Source organism: Mustela erminea, chromosome 16, assembly GCF_009829155.1.
Source record: "Mustela erminea isolate mMusErm1 chromosome 16, mMusErm1.Pri, whole genome shotgun sequence".
Classification (NCBI taxonomy): domain Eukaryota; kingdom Metazoa; phylum Chordata; class Mammalia; order Carnivora; family Mustelidae; genus Mustela; species Mustela erminea.
The window spans coordinates 65,815,614-65,836,213 of record NC_045629.1 but is presented as its reverse complement, the minus strand read 5'-3'; the positions used below and the strand labels follow the sequence as shown (position 1 = coordinate 65,836,213).

Genomic DNA, 20,600 nt, shown 5'->3' with positions numbered 1-20,600 from the left:
AATATTTGGAGTTGGTCTGTCAGCAACAGAACATGGAGAATCCAAAACAACTTCCTTTCAAACTTTAAAAAAAAAAAAAAAGCTTCCCTATTAATATATAATAGTATTTCTTTGTCAGTATCAGTATGAAATATTCAGGGGCCCAGAATTAATGTATCTATACAATCTACTCCCTCATACCTTCACTTTCCACTGCTTAAACTCTACAGCAATCTCCTGCTATTGCTTGGCACCTTAACTTGTTTGCATCAGCTCAGACCACCGCCAATGGCAATGGTTTCTGCACAAAAAAAACACCCATGAAAAGGCAGAAGGGATCCTCTGGTGAGATATTTCATTTAATTGTTGCATTCACTTCACAGAAATCAGCAGACTTACTGCAGGGTGGGCTTTGGAGGCGAAGGAATGATTTCCTCTGAACCACCCTTCCTGCCTTCTCTAGGGTGTTAGTCCATTAACCCTGTCTCTATCACCCCTCCTCCTCCTCTTTTTTCTACTTCTTTCCATCCCTTTGCTGAAAGGGTTTGAGACTTGCCAGTTGCCAAGGTCATGTTGCTCTAATTCTATTACTTGTTTCCATAGAAACCATCCTTGGCTTTCTGGAGCCTAGAGGTTAAAGTCCAAGATTAAAAAATAATAATAAGATGGCTTGATCCTGCTATTCCCACTGACCCTCTAACTTTCTACATTCATTTTTTTTCCAGACCTCATTCTCTTGACTTCTTTAGAAGCCTTAGAAGCCTTGACCACTTTGGAACACCCCCTTCTCTAAATTCTTCTCTTCGTCTGTTTTTACAAAGGCATTATTCTGGATTTTCTTGTATTCCTCCGACCCCTCATTTATATTCTCATTTTTTGGATCCTTTTTCTCTGTTTCCATTCCTGAATTGTGATCATATACTAAATTTGCCCTGCATCTCGGCACACCCCGCCTATCATTTTGTCACTCCACAATTTTAACGCTCCCACTTCTGTGGGTGATTTCCAAATCTATATCTCCAACCCCACCCACCCATAGCTATGGCCTCGAATTGCTTACACCCTGTAAAAGAAATCTGCAATTTTAACTCGAGAACAATTGTGCTGCGTGGTCATGGAAGCAGAGATAGATCTGGCAAAGAAAAATTCCAGAGGTGGAGACCCAGGGACACTTCACAGGGAAGGTAACATTTGAACCAGACTTTGGAAAGACAAGCACGATTTTACAGGCAGAGGTTAGCAAAAGGTCATTCTAATGAGAAAAATGGCAGCCAAAGAGAAAATTTGGGCCATAGACCATTTTGATATATATATAACAGTCACTTTCCATTGTGCCCCAACATTACATGTATGATGCAACACATGTCACACCAAGCTGTCATCTTCCTCCTGCAGGAGGCAAACTAAATTGGAAAACAGAAGCACAGTAGCATTAATCACGACAAGAGCAACCATGCCCTACTGTGTGCTGAAGTGAATCAATCCACAGTGTTACAGGCATATATCATTACCCTGACTTGCAGATGAGAAAACTTGAGGCCGGGCTTGATTTGCTTGGCCAAATACACACACCAGATCAGAAATGTCTTTCCCTCTTCAAAATCCAAAAGCACGATTTCTCATGCTTCCCCATGTATCAGAAGATGGACTTACAAGGACTTCAAATCTCTACACTAACTGTAAACCTACATGCACAGCATTTGTCTGGATCATTTTCCTGGACCCAACAATGGAAGTTTCCTGGGGAAGGGGAGCCAGGCTTTAGTTCCATCTCACGTGGAACAAAATGAAAAAGAAAACCAAAGTTATTTTAATATTATTGTTGCAAACTTTTATTTGGGAAGAACGAATCCCTGACAATAATAATTTTATATTGTTTTTAATATTTGATTTATATTTATACTTCTATATTAATCATTTATATAGGATTACCTCTAAGTTATCCAACTTACCAGTTAGACAGTCTCAATAAGATTATTCCAGCAGAACTAAGCAAACTGAAAACAACTGAACTTCTTTTGAAGTGTTCTGAGTAGACAGCTACTGGCAGAACTTTTTCAGGTTACCTGTTTCTCAGGCTGCTCAGTCAACGGATTATCTGGGATAATCCACTGCAACACCTTCCATCTAAAGTAAAATGTCTCCATGTCCTTTCGCTGCTTCTCAAAAACTTGAAGAAGAGCTATTTTGCTTACTCATGTCAGAATGTCAGAGGCCAGAAACGGAAGTGCGGTGCCAATAAAGGCAGACAAAGGCTGATTTATATTGGAAATAACATCAAAAGTTTTTCTGGAACTTCCAGATAATGTGAATCTCAAAAGAATGTCACGTTTAAAATATCTGCATGTCCTACTGACAGGTGGAATCACCCAATGTCTTTGTTCAGAAGTTTCAAGAGGTAGTAGGTTAACAAAGTTGGTTTTTTTTGTAATTAAAAAAAAAATCACAAAATACATGCCATAAAACATTACTTAGGAGAAGAAGGGGAAAAAGGAGAGGGGGCAGAAAATCCAGCTAGAACATTGCTGCACGCACAGTTCTGGATTCGTAGGTAAATGCCACAGCCTTCCAGATCTGTGGAGTAATCTAAGGGCAGGATGTGAAAAGCTATTGTTATTTGAAATGATGTCCAGAATTTGCTTCAGAATTAGGGCAGAGTGGTGGGGGTAAGATAATAGATGAAACAAGACTGCCCATGAATGGCTACTTGTTGAAGTGACTGGTGGATACGTAGGGGTTTATTCTACTACCCTGCTAATTTTTAAAATATGTTTAAAATTATCCTTTAATAAATTGGAATTTTTAAAGATTGTATATTAACAATGAAGTAACACAGAAAGTTAACCAGAACAGTCCTCTTCTGTTTGCTTTCACAATACGCAAATCTTTGTGGTCCACATATGAATGGCCACTCCCAGGAAGAGAGGGTTGCTGGGGTCTCTGCTCAGGAGAATATAGGGTCCATGGGGGCAATGATTTGTCATGTTCTCAGTGCCTAAAATAAGGCCTGACACTTAGTAGCCGTGCAATATATATTCGTTAAGTGGAAAAAAAAAAAAGAATAAATGAATGAATGAATATCTATCTCCCAAAAGGCAAAAGAATCACAACCTGTAAGAACAACTTTTAAACTCCGTGTAAGGAAAGGCTTTCTAATGACATAGATTGGGCTGGCTCAAAGCTTTCTCCCCTGCTTAGAATATCTCTGTATGTCCTGCTTTTCATTGCCTGCCCAGTTTACTCTTTGAGAACTGGCTCAGATATGAAGCTATCCGCCATCCATTCTTATTCCTACCTATCACTGAGACAGAGAGAGCTTCTGCCTTCACAGAGAGCTCTGAATCTCCATCCTGACCCTTACGGTGTTCACAGAGCTTTTTGTCCTGGGACCTGGCATATAATAGGTCGATGATAAAAATCTACTGATTTATTAAGAGAGAGAGTCAAATGTCTTGTTATAAAGGTTTTTACATACAGGCTAGACTGCCACTTGCTAAGAATACTACAGAGCGGGTGTAGGCATCAGTCACTGAGTCATTTGGTATGTATTCACTGAGCACCTATTAGGTACTGGGTAGACGAGATGTCTGGGTAAGGTTCGGAGGACATCTTGTCTACCCAGTACCTAATAGAGCATGCAAAAAGTAAAATTTAAAGGATTTAAGTGGGCATGCATTAAAACAGGTTAAGGGAGGGGCTGAGGGGTAGTAGTGATAGAAGGAACTCATGGAAGATTTCACCAAATATCTTTCAAGATCTCTTCATCTAAACAATCCAATTTTAACCTATCATAGTATTTACTCCAGACTTTAACTCAGAGCTGGAACAGAGTCCGACGGTAGCACTTTAAGAACTGTACATACGTACTTCTGAATTGACCTTGGGCTGGCTTGCTTTCTTTGTCTTTATTGTATGCAATAATTTGAACTGTGTAATTCTGGTCTGGCATAAGACCTTGAATAATTGCCTTAGTTGCCGTGTTCTGGAGATTCAACTGATTGGTTTTGCCACCTGTAACAAAACAGAAAGATAAATCAGGACTAAGAAACAGGTTCACCGGATACATTAAGAAAATTTATTAATCAGCAATCAAGATTTTAAAGGGTGAAAACATTTTTAAAAATACACAATGGTGCATATGCATATACTACTTAATTTTAATATATTGTTCCTTCTCATTCTTAGTTGTGCTCTTTGCATTAGATCATTTCAGCAGTTGCCTAAATTAGACAAAACACATTCACAAAAATCTTTCATCATAATGCATTACTGCTTATACACCAGGGAAAGCCACAGTATAGGATTAGGAGAAAATAAGCCCTCAGCATAGATACAGTCTTCAAGGAAAGGGAAAGATAAAGGCAGACTGAACAACATTATCTATGCTGAAATTTTTGCTATGGTCTCTCTAAACTGAATCAAAGCATCCCTAAAGCATTAGCAATTTAATTATCTTAAATCTGAGCATAACTGGCTCAGGATGTTGACAGAACCAATCATTGCCCGGCTACTTAAACGTTAGCGTGGTTCATGAAAAGATTTCAAATCTCCAGTATCTCTCCATCAAATCATAATGACATCTAAGGCTCTTGTGGAAATACTGTTGATTAAATACTCAACTTTTATGCCAAATTCCAAATATGCTTTTCTTTTCTAATTTCTGGCAACAGTTACTAAGTATAAGAGGGAGGAAATTGAAAACTCCCTCGCCGCTAGCAATGACAGCAAAAAGGACCTGAAATTTGCTGAATGAATTAAACATAACACAGATTACAATGTATTTTAATCATATTCCCATAAACTAATGATGTTGTGTCTGAAATTTGATGCTGCTATCATCTATGCTGCCTGCTACTAGAAGGCAGAACGGAGCCCTTTTCTTGCCAAAACACATTTCTTTAAATGCATTTATGTCCAAGATGTTAAACCTGGTTTCACAAACGTCTATTATTTAAAACTCATCTTCTACAAAGCACACCAAATAAATCTTTCTTAATGCGTGTTTCACTTAAAAAAAAAAAGTTTCTTAGAATACTGTGTATTAGACTCCCTCTCTGAGGGGCTTAGGTGTATTATTTTACTAACAGCTTTGAGAATTCTGCAAGTAAAAAAATCTTTAAACTCTTTAGAATAGGACTTCTTCAGTTTCTTTGACTATTAAACCATTTGGTTGTATCATAGCTATTAGCATCTTGCAGATTACCATGGAACACACTTTGGGAAAGACTGGTATAAACTGTATTTGGAACATGTCTTGGAGGGCTAAAATGTTTACCTTTTGTGTCTGGATGCATTTATTACTCTTTTTATTTACTCTATTTATTTTATGTTTGACCAAGTAGGTAACAGAGTGTCAACACTGTCTTATTAGCTTGGGCCACTGCAGTAAGGGCACCGAGGCACTGTAAAAATGGAACCCGTATTCATGAAGGAATAATTTGCCTTCACTCTCAATTTTTATTATGTCTCTGGAAGTGTTTAAGTAAGAGCTGGAGGTTTGCCTTGTGAGTGTGGTATAGCAGAGGGCATTGAAGGATCTGGCTGAGATTTGGTTCAGAGGCTACACAAGTCACTCCTAAGACTCCCTGATTCCTTAATGCCAACTATATGTGTATTGAACAGTTTAGTATTATCAGTAACTAATACTAAAGGGAAAGTTAAGACACCAATTACCTGGAAGAAAAAGAATAAACTTTCAAGATCAGACATGGGGAATTCTCAGAGGTACCACAAATTAGAAACTTGTATTTTGACCTTTAAGTCATAATGATGTTCAAGAATCTTTTTTTTTCCTTTTTTCAAGATTTTATTTAAATTCAAGTTCGTTAACACTAAGGGTAATGTTGGTTACAGGAGTAGAATTCAGTGATTCATTGCTTACATATAACACCCAGTGTTCATCACAACAAGTGCCCTCCTTAATGCCTATCGCCCATTTAGCCCATTCCCCCCCCCACCTCCCCTCTAGCAACCCTTAATTTGTTCTCTGCAGTTGAGGGTCTCTTATGGCTGGCTTCCCTCTGTTTTTATCTTACTTTTCTCTTCCCTTCCCCGATGTTCATCTATTTTTTTTTTAATTCCATATACGTGTGAAATCATATGGTATTTGTCTTCTCTGATTCACTTATTTTGCTTAGCATAATACACTCTAGTTCCATCCACATTGCTGCAAATGCCAAGATTTCACTCCTTTTGATAGCTAATTTTCCATATTACATATGTATATGTATATATGTACATATGTGTAAATATGCCACATATTCTTTATCCATTCATCAGTTGATGGACATTTGGGCTTCCTTTCTATAAGTTCGCTATTGTTGATGGTACTACTATAAACATTTGGGTGCATGTGCCCCTTTGAATCAGTATTTTTGTATCCTTTGGATAAACACCTCGTAGTGCAATTGATGGGTCACAGGGTATTTCTATTTTTAACTTTTTGAGGAACCTCCATATTGTTTTCCGAGTGTCTACACCAGTCTGCATTCTCATCAACAGTGTAAGAAGGTTTCCCTTTATCTGCATCTTCGCCAACATATGTTATTTCCTGACTTGTTAATTTCAGCCATTCTGATGGGTGTGAGGCGTTATCTCATTGTGGTTTTGATTTGTATTTCCCTGATGTGGAGCAATGTTGAGCATTTTTTCACATATTTGTCGGTTATTTGTATATCTTCTATGGAGAAGTGTCTGTTCATGTATTCTGCCCATTTTTTGACTTGATTATTTGTTTTTTGTGTGTTGAGTTTGAGAAGTTCTTTATAGATCTTGAATACCGGCCCTTTATCTGTAGTGTCATTTGCAGATATCTTCTCCCATTCCATGGGTTGCCTCTTTGTTTTGTTGACTTTCTCTTTTGCTGTGCATAAGGTTTTTACCTTGATGCAATCCCAAAAGTTCATTTTTGCTTTTGTTTTCCTTGCTTTTGGAGATGTGTCTTGAAAGAAGTTGCTGTGGCCGATGTTGAAGAGGTTACTGCCTATGTTCTCCTCTAGGATTTTGATAAATTCCTGCCTTACATTGACGTCTTTCATCCATTTAGACTTTATCTTTGTGTATGGTGTAAGACAATGGTCAGGTTTCATTCTTCTGTGTATGGGTGTCCAATTTTCCCAGCACCATTTATTGAAGAGACTGTCTTTTTTTCCATTGGATATTTTTTCCTGCTTTGTTGAAGATTAGTTGACCATAGAGTTGAGGGTCCACATCTGGGCTCTCTATTCTGTTCCACTGGTCTATGTGTCTGTTTTGTGCCAATGCCATGGTGTCTCAGTGATGACATTTTTGTAATATAGCTGGATATCAAGCAACGTGATATCCCTAGCTTTGTTTTTCTTTTTCAACATTTCTTTAGTGATTCAGGGTCTTTTCCAGTTTCATATAAATTTATGATTGTTTGTTCCAGCTTTTTGAAAAATGCCACTGGTATTTTGATCAGGATAGCGTTGGGAGATTCTTAATTACGGATTCATTTTCTTTGTTGGTTATGGGTGTGTTGAAATTTTCCATTTCTTCCTGTTTCAGTTTTGGTGGTTTATATGTTTCTAGGAATTTATCTATTTTTTCCAGATTGTACAATTTGTTGGTATACAATTGCTCATAATATTCTCCAATTGTTTGTATTTCTGTGGTGTTGGTTGTAATCTTGCCTCTTTCATTCATGATTTTATTTATTTGGGTCCCTTCTCTTCTTTTTGATAAGTCTGGCTCAGTGTTTATCAATATTGTTAATTCTTCTAAAGATCTAGCTACTTGTGTTGATCTATTATACTGGGTTTTGTAAATTTCTATATCATTGATTTCTGCTCTAATCTTTATTATTTCTCTTCTTCTGCTGGTTTTAAGATTTATTTGCTGTTCTTTTTCCAGCTTCTTTAGATATAAAGTTAGGTTGTATATTTGAGACTTTTCTTGAGGAAGGCCTGTATTGCTATATACTGCCCTCTTACGACTGCCTTTGCTGCATCCCAAAGGTTTTGGACTGTAGTGTTTTCATTTTCATTTGCTACCATGATCTTTTTTTAAATTTCATCTTTAATTTCCTGGTTAACCCACTCATTCAGTAGTAGGATGTTCCTTAACCTCCATTTGTGATCTTTTCAAATTTTTTCTTATGGTTGACTTCAAGTTTAATAGCATTGTGGTATGAAAATAGGCTCGGTATGATCTCCATCTTTTTGTACTTGTTGAGGTCCAATTTGTGAGCCCATATCTGATTTGTTCTGGAGTATGTTCCATGTGCACTTAAAAAGAATGAATATCTGTCACTTTAGGATGAAATGCTCTGAATATACCTGCTACGTCCATCTGCTCCAGAGTTTCATTCAATGCTATTATTTACTTGTTGATCTTCTGCTTAGATGATCTGTCCATTGCTATGGGTGGGGTATTAATGTGGCCTACTATTATTGCATTATTATCAATGAGTTTCTTTAAGTTTGTTTTAATTGACTTGTATATTTGGCTGCTCCCAAGTTGGGGGCATAAATATTCGCAATTATTAGATCTTCTTGTAGGATAGACCTTTTTATTATAATACAGCAACCATCTTCATCTCTTATTACAGTCTTCAAATTAAAATCCAGTTTGCCTAATATAAAGATGCCTACTCCAGCTTTCTTTTGATGTCCATTAGCATGATAAATTGTTCTCCACCTCCTCACTTTCAATCCGGAGGCATCTTTGGGTCTATGAGTCTCTTATAAGCAGGATATCAATGGGTTTTGTTTTTTTTTAATCCATTCTCACCCTATGTCTCTTAATTGAGACAATTAGTCCATTTACATTTAGAGCAATTATTTATAGATATGAATTTAGTGCCACTGGATTACCTGTGAAGTTGTCATTCCTGTAGTTTGTCTCTTTTCATTCTAGTCTTTGTTGCCTTTGGTTTATCTTTCTCAGTCCGAGTCCCCTTTAATATCTCCTGCAGAGCTAGTTTGGTGTTCACGATCTCCTTTAGTTTTTGCTTGTTTCAGAAGCTCTTTATTTCTCCTTCTATTTTGAATGATTGCCTTGCTAGATATAGTATTCTTGGCTTCATTTTTTTCCCATTCAGCACATTGACTATATCATGTCACTCTCTTCTGGCCTGCTAAGTTTCTGTGGACAGGTCTGCTGCTAACATTATATCTATCCTTGTGGGTTAAGGACATTTTGTCTCCCACTGTTTTCAGAATTCTCATTTTCTGTATTTCTTGGTGTTGACCTTTTTGGCTTGGTATAAGCAACTCCAGCCTCCACTCTCTCTCCCTCTCTCTTTGTCTTCTCTCTGTAAACAGGGGTTTCCTTTCCTCCATGGCACCACAGCTTTTCTCTCCTCCAATTCATATCTCCAAACCTCACATCTGCCATGTTATCTCCCTCTAATTGTTCAGATTGTTTTCTTAATCTTCAGGTCAATTTCCTAGTTACTCAAAATGATTTGCTTTTTGATCTAGCTATGTTCAAGGGATGAGGTAAGTTCAGGATCTCCCTACTACTCTGCTGTCTTAAGTGTCTCCCCAGGAATCTCTTGAACTTGAATTTCCCATGGTGGCTTATTTCAGAACACAAACAGCATTTTCAGAAGTCAAAGTTATTTCAAAATTGGGCCATACTTCAAAATGAAAATTCTGAACCAGGCTCGAGAATGAAATATTGCTTTCTGCAAGTGTGTCACTTCTGTGAGTCAACATGGGTAAAGTTGGCATCTGTTTCACTGAACCATGAATCATTCTAAAGAGTCTGGGTAATATTTGTTAATAACCTTCTAGAAGGTTCCTTTTTCATGGCCAAGCAAGAAGCCAGGTGTTTCAGCTGCTTGTTTTGGTTGAGATTTTAAATCTACCACTGGGTAAAATGTCCACAATTATCAACAACAGAGCATTTGTCAGCCTTATTAAAAGAGCTGGGAAAAGGACTCCAACAGCAAGAAGCCCAGGTCCATATAACCATCTTTATCAATATCAAACAAATATCAAACAAAAAATCAATTATCAAACAAAAAACCCTATCTTTATCCACCAATAAAGAGGAAAAATTATTATATATACATAAATACATATGTATTATACAAATATGCTATTATTAAATATCTCTTACAGAATATGGGAAACTGGTTCCTAGGAAAGGAAATGAGACCTGAGGGACATACTCAAATCATCTGTATATCAATCACAGGCAATATGATTGCACTCTATCTGGCAGTCACTGTTGTGAGTGCTTTACTTTTATAAATTAATTAAGTCCTCACAACAAATGCTTCCCAAATTTAACATGCATAGGAGTCATCGGGGGATCTTTGTCAAGGTCAGATGCTGATTCAGCAGGTGGGAGGTAGGGACCAATCTTCTGCATTGGCTCTCAGCTGATGCCTGTGCTGATTCTCAGATTACATTTTGAGTTCCACGCCTTACAACTCCATGAGGTGGGACTAGTGCTGTTTGTGGGTTTTATGTAAGATGACACCAGAGAACAGAGAGGTTTTACAACTTGCCCAAATGACATTTCTTATACACCACAGATCCAGGTGTGGAGCTCAAGCTATTCATGTTGTTGACCCCCTCTTTGTCTCCATGACTGTGTGTAATAGCAGCAGTTCCTTTCCATACTCTTTACTGTTTTACTAATCATATTTGTATAATAAAAACACAAAATAGAAGAAAGGAAAAAATTCAACCAAAATTTAATTTTAAAAATTTGGCATTACTACTTTAGATTCATGATCAATAAATCTAACTTTTACTTTTCCACCTTTCCTGCTTTAATTTACCACTTATTTTCACAGCGTCTACTTAGCTCTTCTCATTTTAATGTATAATTGCTGAATAATACACTATCAAGTTAATTAATCATAATTTACTCAGCTGGTCACAAGTGTTAGCCTTCCAGATGTATTGTATTTTTTTTTTAAGGGTCAACAGGCCAAAAGTATTCATTCTATGTTGAAACAGAGGAAGTGAAGATTTTAATAGTCTGGAAATTTCCCCTGAGGAGAATTACGATGAGCCCAATATCAACTCTTTAGACTTTGGGAATATTATTTCTTTGATTAGAAGGTAAGATTTCAAATGCATATATTGAATTGAAAAAAATCTTTCAAATGATTTTCAAGAAACACTTAATACTTCACATTTTTAGTTAACTATGTGTAAAAAGTTGTTAATACTCTAGAAATCACAATCAACTTTTTGTTTGTTTGTTTTTAAGATTTTATTTATTTATTTGACAAAGTGAGAGAGATCACAAGTAAGTGGAGAGACTGGCAGAGACAGAGGGTGAAGCAGGCTCCCCACTGAGCAAAGAGCCCAATCCCAGTACCATGGGATCATGACCCGAGCCTAAGGCAGAGGCTTTAACCCACTGAGCCACCCAGCTGCCCACAATCAACAGTTTTTACCTGAAGCTGGAGTCACAAGAAGTTTGTAGCCACCAAATTTCCCCCTTGGAGCCTTCCATGAAATCTGTATACTGTCATGAGATAATACATTATATCTTAACCGTGTCGGTGGAGCCACTGCAAAAGGAGAAACAAAAATCATTTAAATGTTGAAACATTTAAGCTGCCATTAGTTAAACTGAAGAGTCAACATAATGAAATCAAAACACATGACTTGATCATCAGCCTCAAAATATGCTCTTTCTATAGCCCCATTAATGAATCGATGAGTTTTCACACTGATACAAACCCAAGAGCATCTGTTTCTTACTCAAGAGATAAGCACTTATCAAATAGTAGTGACCTTACGACAAAGACCTATGACTTAAGGGTTAAAATGTAATACTCTAGTCTAATTTAAATTGAAGCCAATCTTGTAAAATACATTCATTATATTACAAGGATGATTTTTCCCCCCAACTTGGAACACATAAGCTTTTATAATTTACTCTACTGGGACCTGTTTTATACCTTTAGATTTTTCACTTTAGTAATCCAGTATTTTTAACGATAAGGTCATTTAAGAAGGCAACCATGGACGTATTATAGTATTAAGATCTTCATTTAAAAAACATTTGAAAAAGAGATTATAAAAGACCAAAAGGAAAAGGATCAAATCAAAGATAATTGGGTTTTATAAAGTTTGATCCATTCTTAAAGTGTAGCTGATTTCTGTCTTTCAGAAAGATACACAGCATAGGCTCTGGAGTCATACCAGGACACTTAATCTTTTCTGATAGTTCACAAAATGGATAGGTCTATATTACTTCTTGTGTATGTCATTCAAACTTTAAACCTACATCAGTGCTCCAGAATTTCACACAAAATAGTTTAAGAAGATTGTAATTACATAATATTGAAATAGTTTGTCAAAAAAGAAAAGCTTACATGTAACAGAAAAGCTTAGCTCTTACTGTCCACAGTTACACCCTGCCTTTCTTTCTCACTTGAGGAAACAGAAGGAGGGGGAAGAAACAGACATTCTCCTTAACAGGTATGTAGCACAATATGGGGTTTGGGCATTAATTTGATTCCAGTTCTGTCACTTATTAAAGAAACTTGAGTGATTCCTCCTTCCAAAACTTTATTTTTAGGAAAAGTGATCTGTAAATATTTGATCCTCCAGCTTCGACTTCAATTAAGGGGTGATCTCAAAAGCTCAATTGATTCTCACAAAAAAATACAGTGCCATCCCAATTTTACATATAAAGAAGCCAAAGAGAAACTGAAGACTTGCCCAAGTTCACGTCCCAGTGAATGACAATCCCTGACCCCCAAGTGAGATGCTGTTTCTTTGGCAGAAAAGCCACATTAAGAAGGCGCCCTTCGTGGAGATAGAGGAACAAGTAACTGACTCCTAACAAGTCAGCTCAACTTTTACTACCTCTTAGCAGAGAATGTTAGCAATTCTAAACAAAAAAAAATTAGCTTCCCATTCTCAATATGACCTGAATGGAAGAAAGAGTTGACATTTCTCTTGTTTATGGAAAAATATGGATTTATCATAAGAATAACTATTTTGAAATTCAAGAAGAGGAACCTAACATTTGGATGAACAGGAAAACTATTACAATTTTGCTTAGTCTGGAAACTGGTGAGAATAACCTGTTTATAAGTAGGCTCTTAAAAAAAAAGATTTTATTCATTTATTTGATAGAGAGAGAGAGAGCACAAACAGGGGGAGCAGTAGGCAGAGAGGGAGGGAGAAGCAGGCTCCCCAATAAGCAGGGAGCCCGATGTGGGGCTCAATCCTAGGACCTTGGGATCAAGACCTGAGGCGAAGGCAGATGCTTAACCAACTAAGCCACCCAGGCGCCCCTATAGGTAGGCTTTCATTACTTATGGAAAAAATTTAAAACAAGAATTAAGCAAATTTAAACAATATATCTAGTTTCTCAGCCAAATCTCACCAGTGGGCTGGTAGACGTCATTGGCCAAGCTTACTACAAAGTTCTGCATGAATGTCCCGGTGAAAGATGGCGGACGTGCCTGGGACCCATCAAGTGGAGAAGTACAACCAACAAGCAGGATGGAGGCCTCAGTCTAGACCGCTGCAAGAGGACTGACCAATTCGGTCAGTTCCCCAGGTGTGCCGACTTCTCAAGGAGGGCAAATAAGTCCACAACATTGAGAATTCCCAAGTTCAAGATTAGAAATCTTTACAACATTTTCTACCCAGGCTACTATTCTTTAAAGATTTTATTTATTTATTTGAGAGAGAGAGGGAGAGAGAGAGAGAAGGAGCAGGGGTGATGGTTAGAGGGAGAGAGAGAAACAGACTTCCTGCTGAGCAGGGAGCCCAACACAAGACTCGATCCCTGGATCATGACCTGGACTGAAGGCAGACACTTAATCGAATGAGCCACTCAGGGGCACCACCAGGCTACTGTTCTTTAGATGTCATCTGAGATGATAGCCCTGCCACATTTTTTAAGTCAATAACCATAGCCTTCTGAACCCCCAGGAGAAAGTGATGGGAATAACAATGAACACGCTCTGATCCCATGGATCACGTCCAGACAATACGACGGGGCTCCAAATCCAGAGAGGCACTGGCTTCCGTTGAACCACTCGGGGAAACACAGCGTGAAGCAAAAGCAACCATAAATCCATCAGTGTCCAACTTTTAAAATCATTTACAAATAATGCATGTGACTACAGTCCCATTACGGCTGCTAGCAAAAAGGAACACCACGCTTCTCTTTCATCAACAGACCACATCTCCGGCCTATATTATATAAGCAAAAATACCCTCACCATCGGTAAAAGAAAATCTTGGTTAGACACAAAATTCACATTTCCTTTAGGTTTTTGCCTTTAGGGGGAAAAGAGTGAACATAAAAAAATGCTAGTTAAGGGGTTCCTGGGTGGCTCAGTGGGTTGAGCCTCTGCCTTCGGCTCCGGTCATGATATCAGGGTCCTGGGATTGAGCCCCACCTTGGGCTTTCTGCTCAGCGGGGAGCCTGCTTCCCTCTCTCTCTCTGTCTATCTCTGCCTACTTGTGATCTCTGTCTGTCAAATAAATAAATAAAATCTTAAAAAAAAAATGCTAGTTAAGAAAGAAGTAGGCATGAGGTCATAGTTTCAAACTTCAAAGTTAACTCCTTTTTCTCCATATGGAAGAAAGACACTGGGACTTGCGTCAGAGCAAGGGTAGCCAAGATTGATAGGAACACTGTAAATGCAGTTCAGAAAGCACTGCTCTTATTGCATGAAATAAAAAGTTGGGTATATTTGATGTTAGACACATGATTTTTCTTTTTGTGAGCACAAAGAGATGATTCTGTACATTCATATAACTCCCAGTAATAATTACAAATGCTGATGTGAATTTGACTCAGAATTTACTTCATGTTAGTTAAAATCCTAAGTTTTTTAAGAAGACAAAAAAAAAAAAAAAAAAAAACTAAGTGTAAAATTTGATTTCTAGCCCACACTAAGAACCCAGGGAAACTCATTCCTTGCATGGTGAAGCCAGGCTTCCTGTGGGATTGAGCCAAACACAATATTTGTGAATAGATGTATTTCATCCCAAAGGGGAATTGAGGAGGAAGAATGGGGACAGTCCATTTTTTATTTTCCTCTCTCCTGCAGGGTTAGGCTTGTTACTGAAAGTATAGGGCTGTGTTTGTTTTGTTGTGTTATGAGGGTTTTGTTTGTTTGTTTGTTTGTTTTGAGAGGGAAGTTTTTAAAACTCCCAACTTTCACTACAATTATTCTCATAGAAAACAAATCTTGTAGGCAGAAAATGAATGTTTACGTGATTTATTAAAGCCTCACTGTTATCCATAGGCATTTGGGAAATTTTATTTCATAATGTGACTATTCAAGGGTCAATTTTCCATCCTTCCCCCCTCCCTTCTGTCTTCCTTCCCTCTCCCCTTCTCTTTCTTTTCTCCTTTCTTCCTTTCCTTTTTCCTTTCTTTCACTCCATTTCAACAATAGAAATCTTTCTGTTTCTTTTTTTATAGAGAGAGCACGTGCATGTGTGTTGTGGGGAAGGGCCAGGAAGGGCAGAGGTAAAGGAAGAGAGACTCTTAAGCAGGCTCCACGGCGGGCCAATGTAGAGCTCAACTTGGGGCTTGATGTCACCACCCCGAGATCATGACCTGACCTGAAATCAAGAGTTGGATGCTCAATCGACTGAGCCAGCAGGCATCCCCAAAGATTTATTTCTATTAAAATATTTCCAGTAATTTCCTGAAACACTACTTTTTCTACAGGAACACTGAAATGAAGATCCGGTTTTCATGACCCATGATCACCACTTGTCTGCCTTCTCTGTATGGTGCTAGTTTCTTCCCCAGAACAATACACCCTCTGTACCGCAGGGGGCCTCGGCTGTGCTGTCAATCAGCCATACTCTCCTGGCTAAGAACCTGAAACTTGTGTCCAGCCATGGAAGGAAGGAAAATAGCCCGTCAATTTCATTGCAATAACATGCCCTAAAAAAAAATGGTCAGTTTCCTAGAATTTTATCCAGTATCCAGGGTGTTCTTAGAGTCCCATCCTTCTCAAAGCTTAATTTAACTTTTACTTTAATGATGTGAGCTACTTTGTTACTTACCAGTAAATACTTTTTTTTTCTTTTTTTGCTTCAATGGGCCAGAAAATGTTTCTTTTTTTTGCATCCAAAAACCTCTGACTGATCAAGATGGAGTAGCATGGGCAGTGAAAATGTGTTCTCTTTCAAAACATAGTTTTGGGTGCAGTATCAATAGAACAACCTCTTATATTTATTAAGTAAATGACCTTTAAACAGCAGAAAAGTATTTGGTTTATTTTTCCAAGGGATCTAAAAACAGCCAAACAAACAACAAAAACCTTAGCTTTTTATCTCAGTTATTTTTCAATTAAATGCACTGCCTGGGGCGCCTGCGTGGCTCAGTTAGTTAAGGGTCGACTCCTGATTTTGGCTCGGGTCATGATCTCAGGGTCCTGGGACCGAGCCCTGGATTGGGCTTTGCTCAGTGGGGAGTCTGCTTGAGGATTTCTCTCCCTCTGCCCCTCCCCTCTCTCATTCTCTCTCAAATAAATAAATGAATCTTAAAAAAAATAATAAATGCATTGCCCAATGTTCTATAAATAGAAGAAGTTAAAATATGAAAGAAAGTCACTGTGGGATATGCTGAAGTGGGGAGGTTCTTTTTGTCTTACTTGGAACTTACTATGTTTCATTTGATGACCCATTATAAAGATGCTGAAAAGAGCAGTAAAGAAAATATTCTCCGGGACGCCCGGGTGGCTCAGTTGGTTAAGCGGCTGCCTTCGGCTCAGGTCATGATCCCAGCGTCCTGGGATCGAGTCCCACATCAGGCTCCTTGCTTGGCAGGGAGCCTGCTTCTCCCTCTGCCTCTAGCCTGCCCCTCTGTCTGCCTGTGCTTGTGCTCTGTATCTCTCTCTCTAACAAATAAATAAAAATCTTAAAAAAAAAAAAAAAAAAGAAAATATTCTCCACTGTCCAAACATGTTTGATGACTACTAACAACAAAACATATGTGTAAATTTCTTAATACAGAGATCTTTATAAAGTTAAATTTAACTTTGATGCAAAGTCTCTAATTTTATATGCTTTGAGGTGTTTAAATGACAGTTACTTTACCTTCAGTGGTTTCTTTTTATAACCATCCAAAACAAATTTTGCTGGAACCCAGGGCAGACTTACTATGAAATACTAAGAAAGTCTTAGACCCACCATTCTGTCATAGAATACACTTTTTTTCCCCCTTACAGCCAACACAACAATATGTTTTCTGTGTTCCAGTTCATTTAGCAACTTGTCTTGAAAAGAAGATGCTGGAATAACCTAGGTATAAACAACTATTTTTGAGCCAATGTGGGTTCACATTCTCTGGAGAGGGAAAGTTCTCCAGAAAGAATTACTTAGAGACTAAGTGGTAAAATACATTCTGTTGATTAAGCTATTTAGGAGGCGAAAGTTAATTTCCTACATGCCTTTTAATACAGACTGTATTAGCCACTTACAATAAAAGAAATGTATTATCTTACAGTTCTGGGGGTCAAAAGCCTGAAATGGGTCTCGCTGGGCTAAAACCAAAGTGTAGATAGGGTTGCCTCCCCTTTTGGAGGCTCTCAGAGACGATCCATTTTCCTGCCTTTTCCAGGTTCTAGAGGATTCCAGCATTCCTTGACTTGAGTCCCCTTTCCATCTTCAAAGCCATCAATAGCCTTGGCTAAGTCTTTCTTACATGACTTTGACTTTCATTCCTCTGCCTCCCTCTTCTTAAACATTTAAGACCCCCATGATTGGGTCCAAATTGGACCCACCTAGGTAATCCAGGATAATCTCCCTATCTTAAAGTCAGCTGACTGACAGCTTCCATCCCATCAGCAATCTTAATTTCCCCTTTGCCATATAATTTGGCATATTTACAGGTTCTGGAAATTAGGATGTGTGTATTGTTGCGAGCACATTATTCTGCCTACCACACTGACCTTTCTTTTCATTTTGTGAATAAATATGACTCCAAAATGTCTCTAAGAACATAAAGTTTGAGAGTAATTAGTGTCAGCTAGCAAGTCAACGCACCTGCCATTAGCAAAATAATGTATTGAATGTCAAACACATTCACGTGTGACTTTGCAAATTAGTGTCGAAATTGGCCAACCCACAGGAACTCACACTCCTATGTCTGCTTTAAAAGTAGAAAATCAAGGGCACCTGACTGGCTCAGTCAGAAGTGACTCGTGATCTTGGGATCATGAGTTTGAGCCCCACGTTGGGTGTAGAGATTACTTAAAAATAAATAAACTTGAAAAAAATTAATAGTAGAAAATCAATCACAGGCTCCTGGCTGGCTAAGTCTGTAGACCGTGCAACTCTTGACCTCGGGGTTATATTTGAGCTCCACGTTGGGTATTGAGACTACTTAAAATTTTTAAAATTCTTAAAAAAAAAAAAGGCAGAAAATCAATCAAACAAAGCAATTCACATGCTTTATTCTCTGCTGACACCATGAACGTTGTCCTGGAAGATAGAAATAAGATTCAGTTTCTTAAATGTCTTACATACTTTCCTAAAAGCCAAAGAAGTCAATGGCATCTGAAGCCTTTTCTTACTAGGATTTCCTCCCGCAGGTGCCCGCCCGCCATCTTCCTTCTTCAGTTTCTCCAGCCTTCACTTCTAGGCCACGACATTCCCCTGACCCTCTTTACAATTGCTTTTTTGACAATTTCAATCATCTTTTTTCTTCCTTTAACTTCTTCACTGTTGATGTCTGCCGTATTTCATCCTCACTTCTCTCCATCGGGCCATGCCTTTTTGGCTCACCTCTGAGACCTCAAAGGTCCCTATCAGCTAACCTCCAAGCACAAAACAATTTAGATACATTTCCTACTCTCCACTCTTTCATCTAAGCTCACACCACCCACTGCCCACCAGACACCTTGTCCTAAATGTTCCACAAGCACCTGAGGCTCCATATGTGTCTAAGACTGACCTCATCTCCTTCTTAAATTTGCTTCATTTCTTATTCTTTTATGTCTTTAAACATTTATTTATTGGGGGGGGGAGTGCATGCACAGCAGGGGATGGGGCAGAGGAAGAGAATCTCAAGCAGACTCCCCACTAACCATGGAGCCCGAAGCAGGGCTTGATCTCACGACTCAGATCATGACCTGAGCCGAAATCAAGAGTCAGATGCTTATTCTTTTATTAATCTCCTCAACAAATGTATACTACGACTGAGGCATTGTTCTGTATCAGAGATACAGACACTAAGAAGAGAACTACTGTTTTAACAAGCGTAGGTAAACAAACAACTATGACACAAAGATACACAAGCAACAATGACGTAGCGGTCAAAATTAAAGGCTTCCTCTCCTCACTTCTCCAACAAAAAGACTTAGAGTCATCTCTGGCATTTCCCTTTCACAACTCTCTCCATGTCTGATCAGAAAACAAATTCAATCGCTTCTACCTCTGAAATGTTTCTTGGACTCATTCTCTTCTCTCTTTCTATCTGGTTCAGGCCCCCAACGGTTACTTCTCAGAGAAGTCAATATAATCTTCGGATGGTCTCTCTTACTTTACTTATTTCCCAAACGCCTACAGGTTGCAGATACGAGTATCATCAACATTGCTGTCAGAGTTTCTTTAAAAAATGGAGCTGTTTAAAATTCCCCACAGTCTGGCTCCAGTAGACCTTTCCATCTTTGTCTCTTGCTACACCCACCATCCCCCACCCCACAAAAGCTTGCATGGTGATTTATCTGCGTATACCCTGTCTCCTCAGTAGCAGTAAGCTGCTGGAGGACAAAGAGTGAAGTCTTACCTTGTATCCTGAACCTAACACACAGAATGTGCCCCATAAATATTCATTTAAAATGGAATTTGGCCAACAGTGTGTATCTGGTCGATGGCACTCCCGAAAGTATCCCAGAAAGGCTCTCTGTATAATCAGCTGCTCCACAAAAGACCATTTCTGAACTAAGTTAGACTAAGATGACCGCTCTGAAGGGCTTTGTGATTTGCCTGCCCTGTGTTCCAAAGGTCTTATGTCTGGAATCCCACAGTTTAGATGGAAACTTATCTGGGATTTCTAGTTATCACTTCCAAAAGCATTCTTGTATTAATGTAAATAGAGCAAGCAGAATCGATCTGTCCAACTGTTTCCTATGTGTTGCTTGAAGACTTGGAAATACGGCTTTAACACTATTTGAACACGCAAAGGGTCAAATTCCATGCCTTTCCAAACAAGCATGTCTCACTTTGAGGAAGCAGGGTGTGGTGGGTCTTAACATTTGACTTCTCTATAACTGTAAATTCCAAGCCTTAGACATTAACACTCCTAAAATAACTTTCTTTATCACATGTAGATTTCCTTGCTAAGTCGATGAATGACAATTTCAGCACCAACATTTCTGTTTCTGCAAGATTATCTTGTTTACCTAGTAATGGAGTTTTCCTTACTTATACATGTTGTGCACTGACTTCGGAAGTCAGCATGCTTTTTTTGCAAAAGTCTAGATAATAAATATTTCAGGCTTTGTGGCCTACACAGTCTCTGCCACAATCACTCGACTCCCCGCAGGGTGAACGCAGCCACAGACATATGTAAACGCATGTCTGTGTTCCAATAAAACTTTAAAGACAAAAACAAGCAGTGGGTCAGATTTGGCCCACGAGTTGGTAGTGCAGAAACTCCTAACACACTTTATAAAAATGAGTGGAAATTGA

At 38.4% G+C, this 20,600-nt stretch overlaps 1 protein-coding gene across 2 annotated transcripts in view; it reads right to left on the bottom strand.

Annotated features, from left to right (window-relative positions):
• Positions 1-20,600, bottom strand: part of COL14A1 (collagen type XIV alpha 1 chain) — a 216,362-nt gene that overhangs the window by 178,983 nt on the left and 16,779 nt on the right. For both annotated transcript variants that reach the window (XM_032316061.1, XM_032316062.1), the window contains exons 3-4: positions 11,363-11,479; positions 3,847-3,990 (exon numbers count right to left, since the gene is read on the bottom strand). In XM_032316061.1, coding sequence (XP_032171952.1) covers positions 3,847-3,990; positions 11,363-11,479 — 261 coding nt within the window. The remainder of the gene's footprint in view (positions 1-3,846; positions 3,991-11,362; positions 11,480-20,600) is intronic.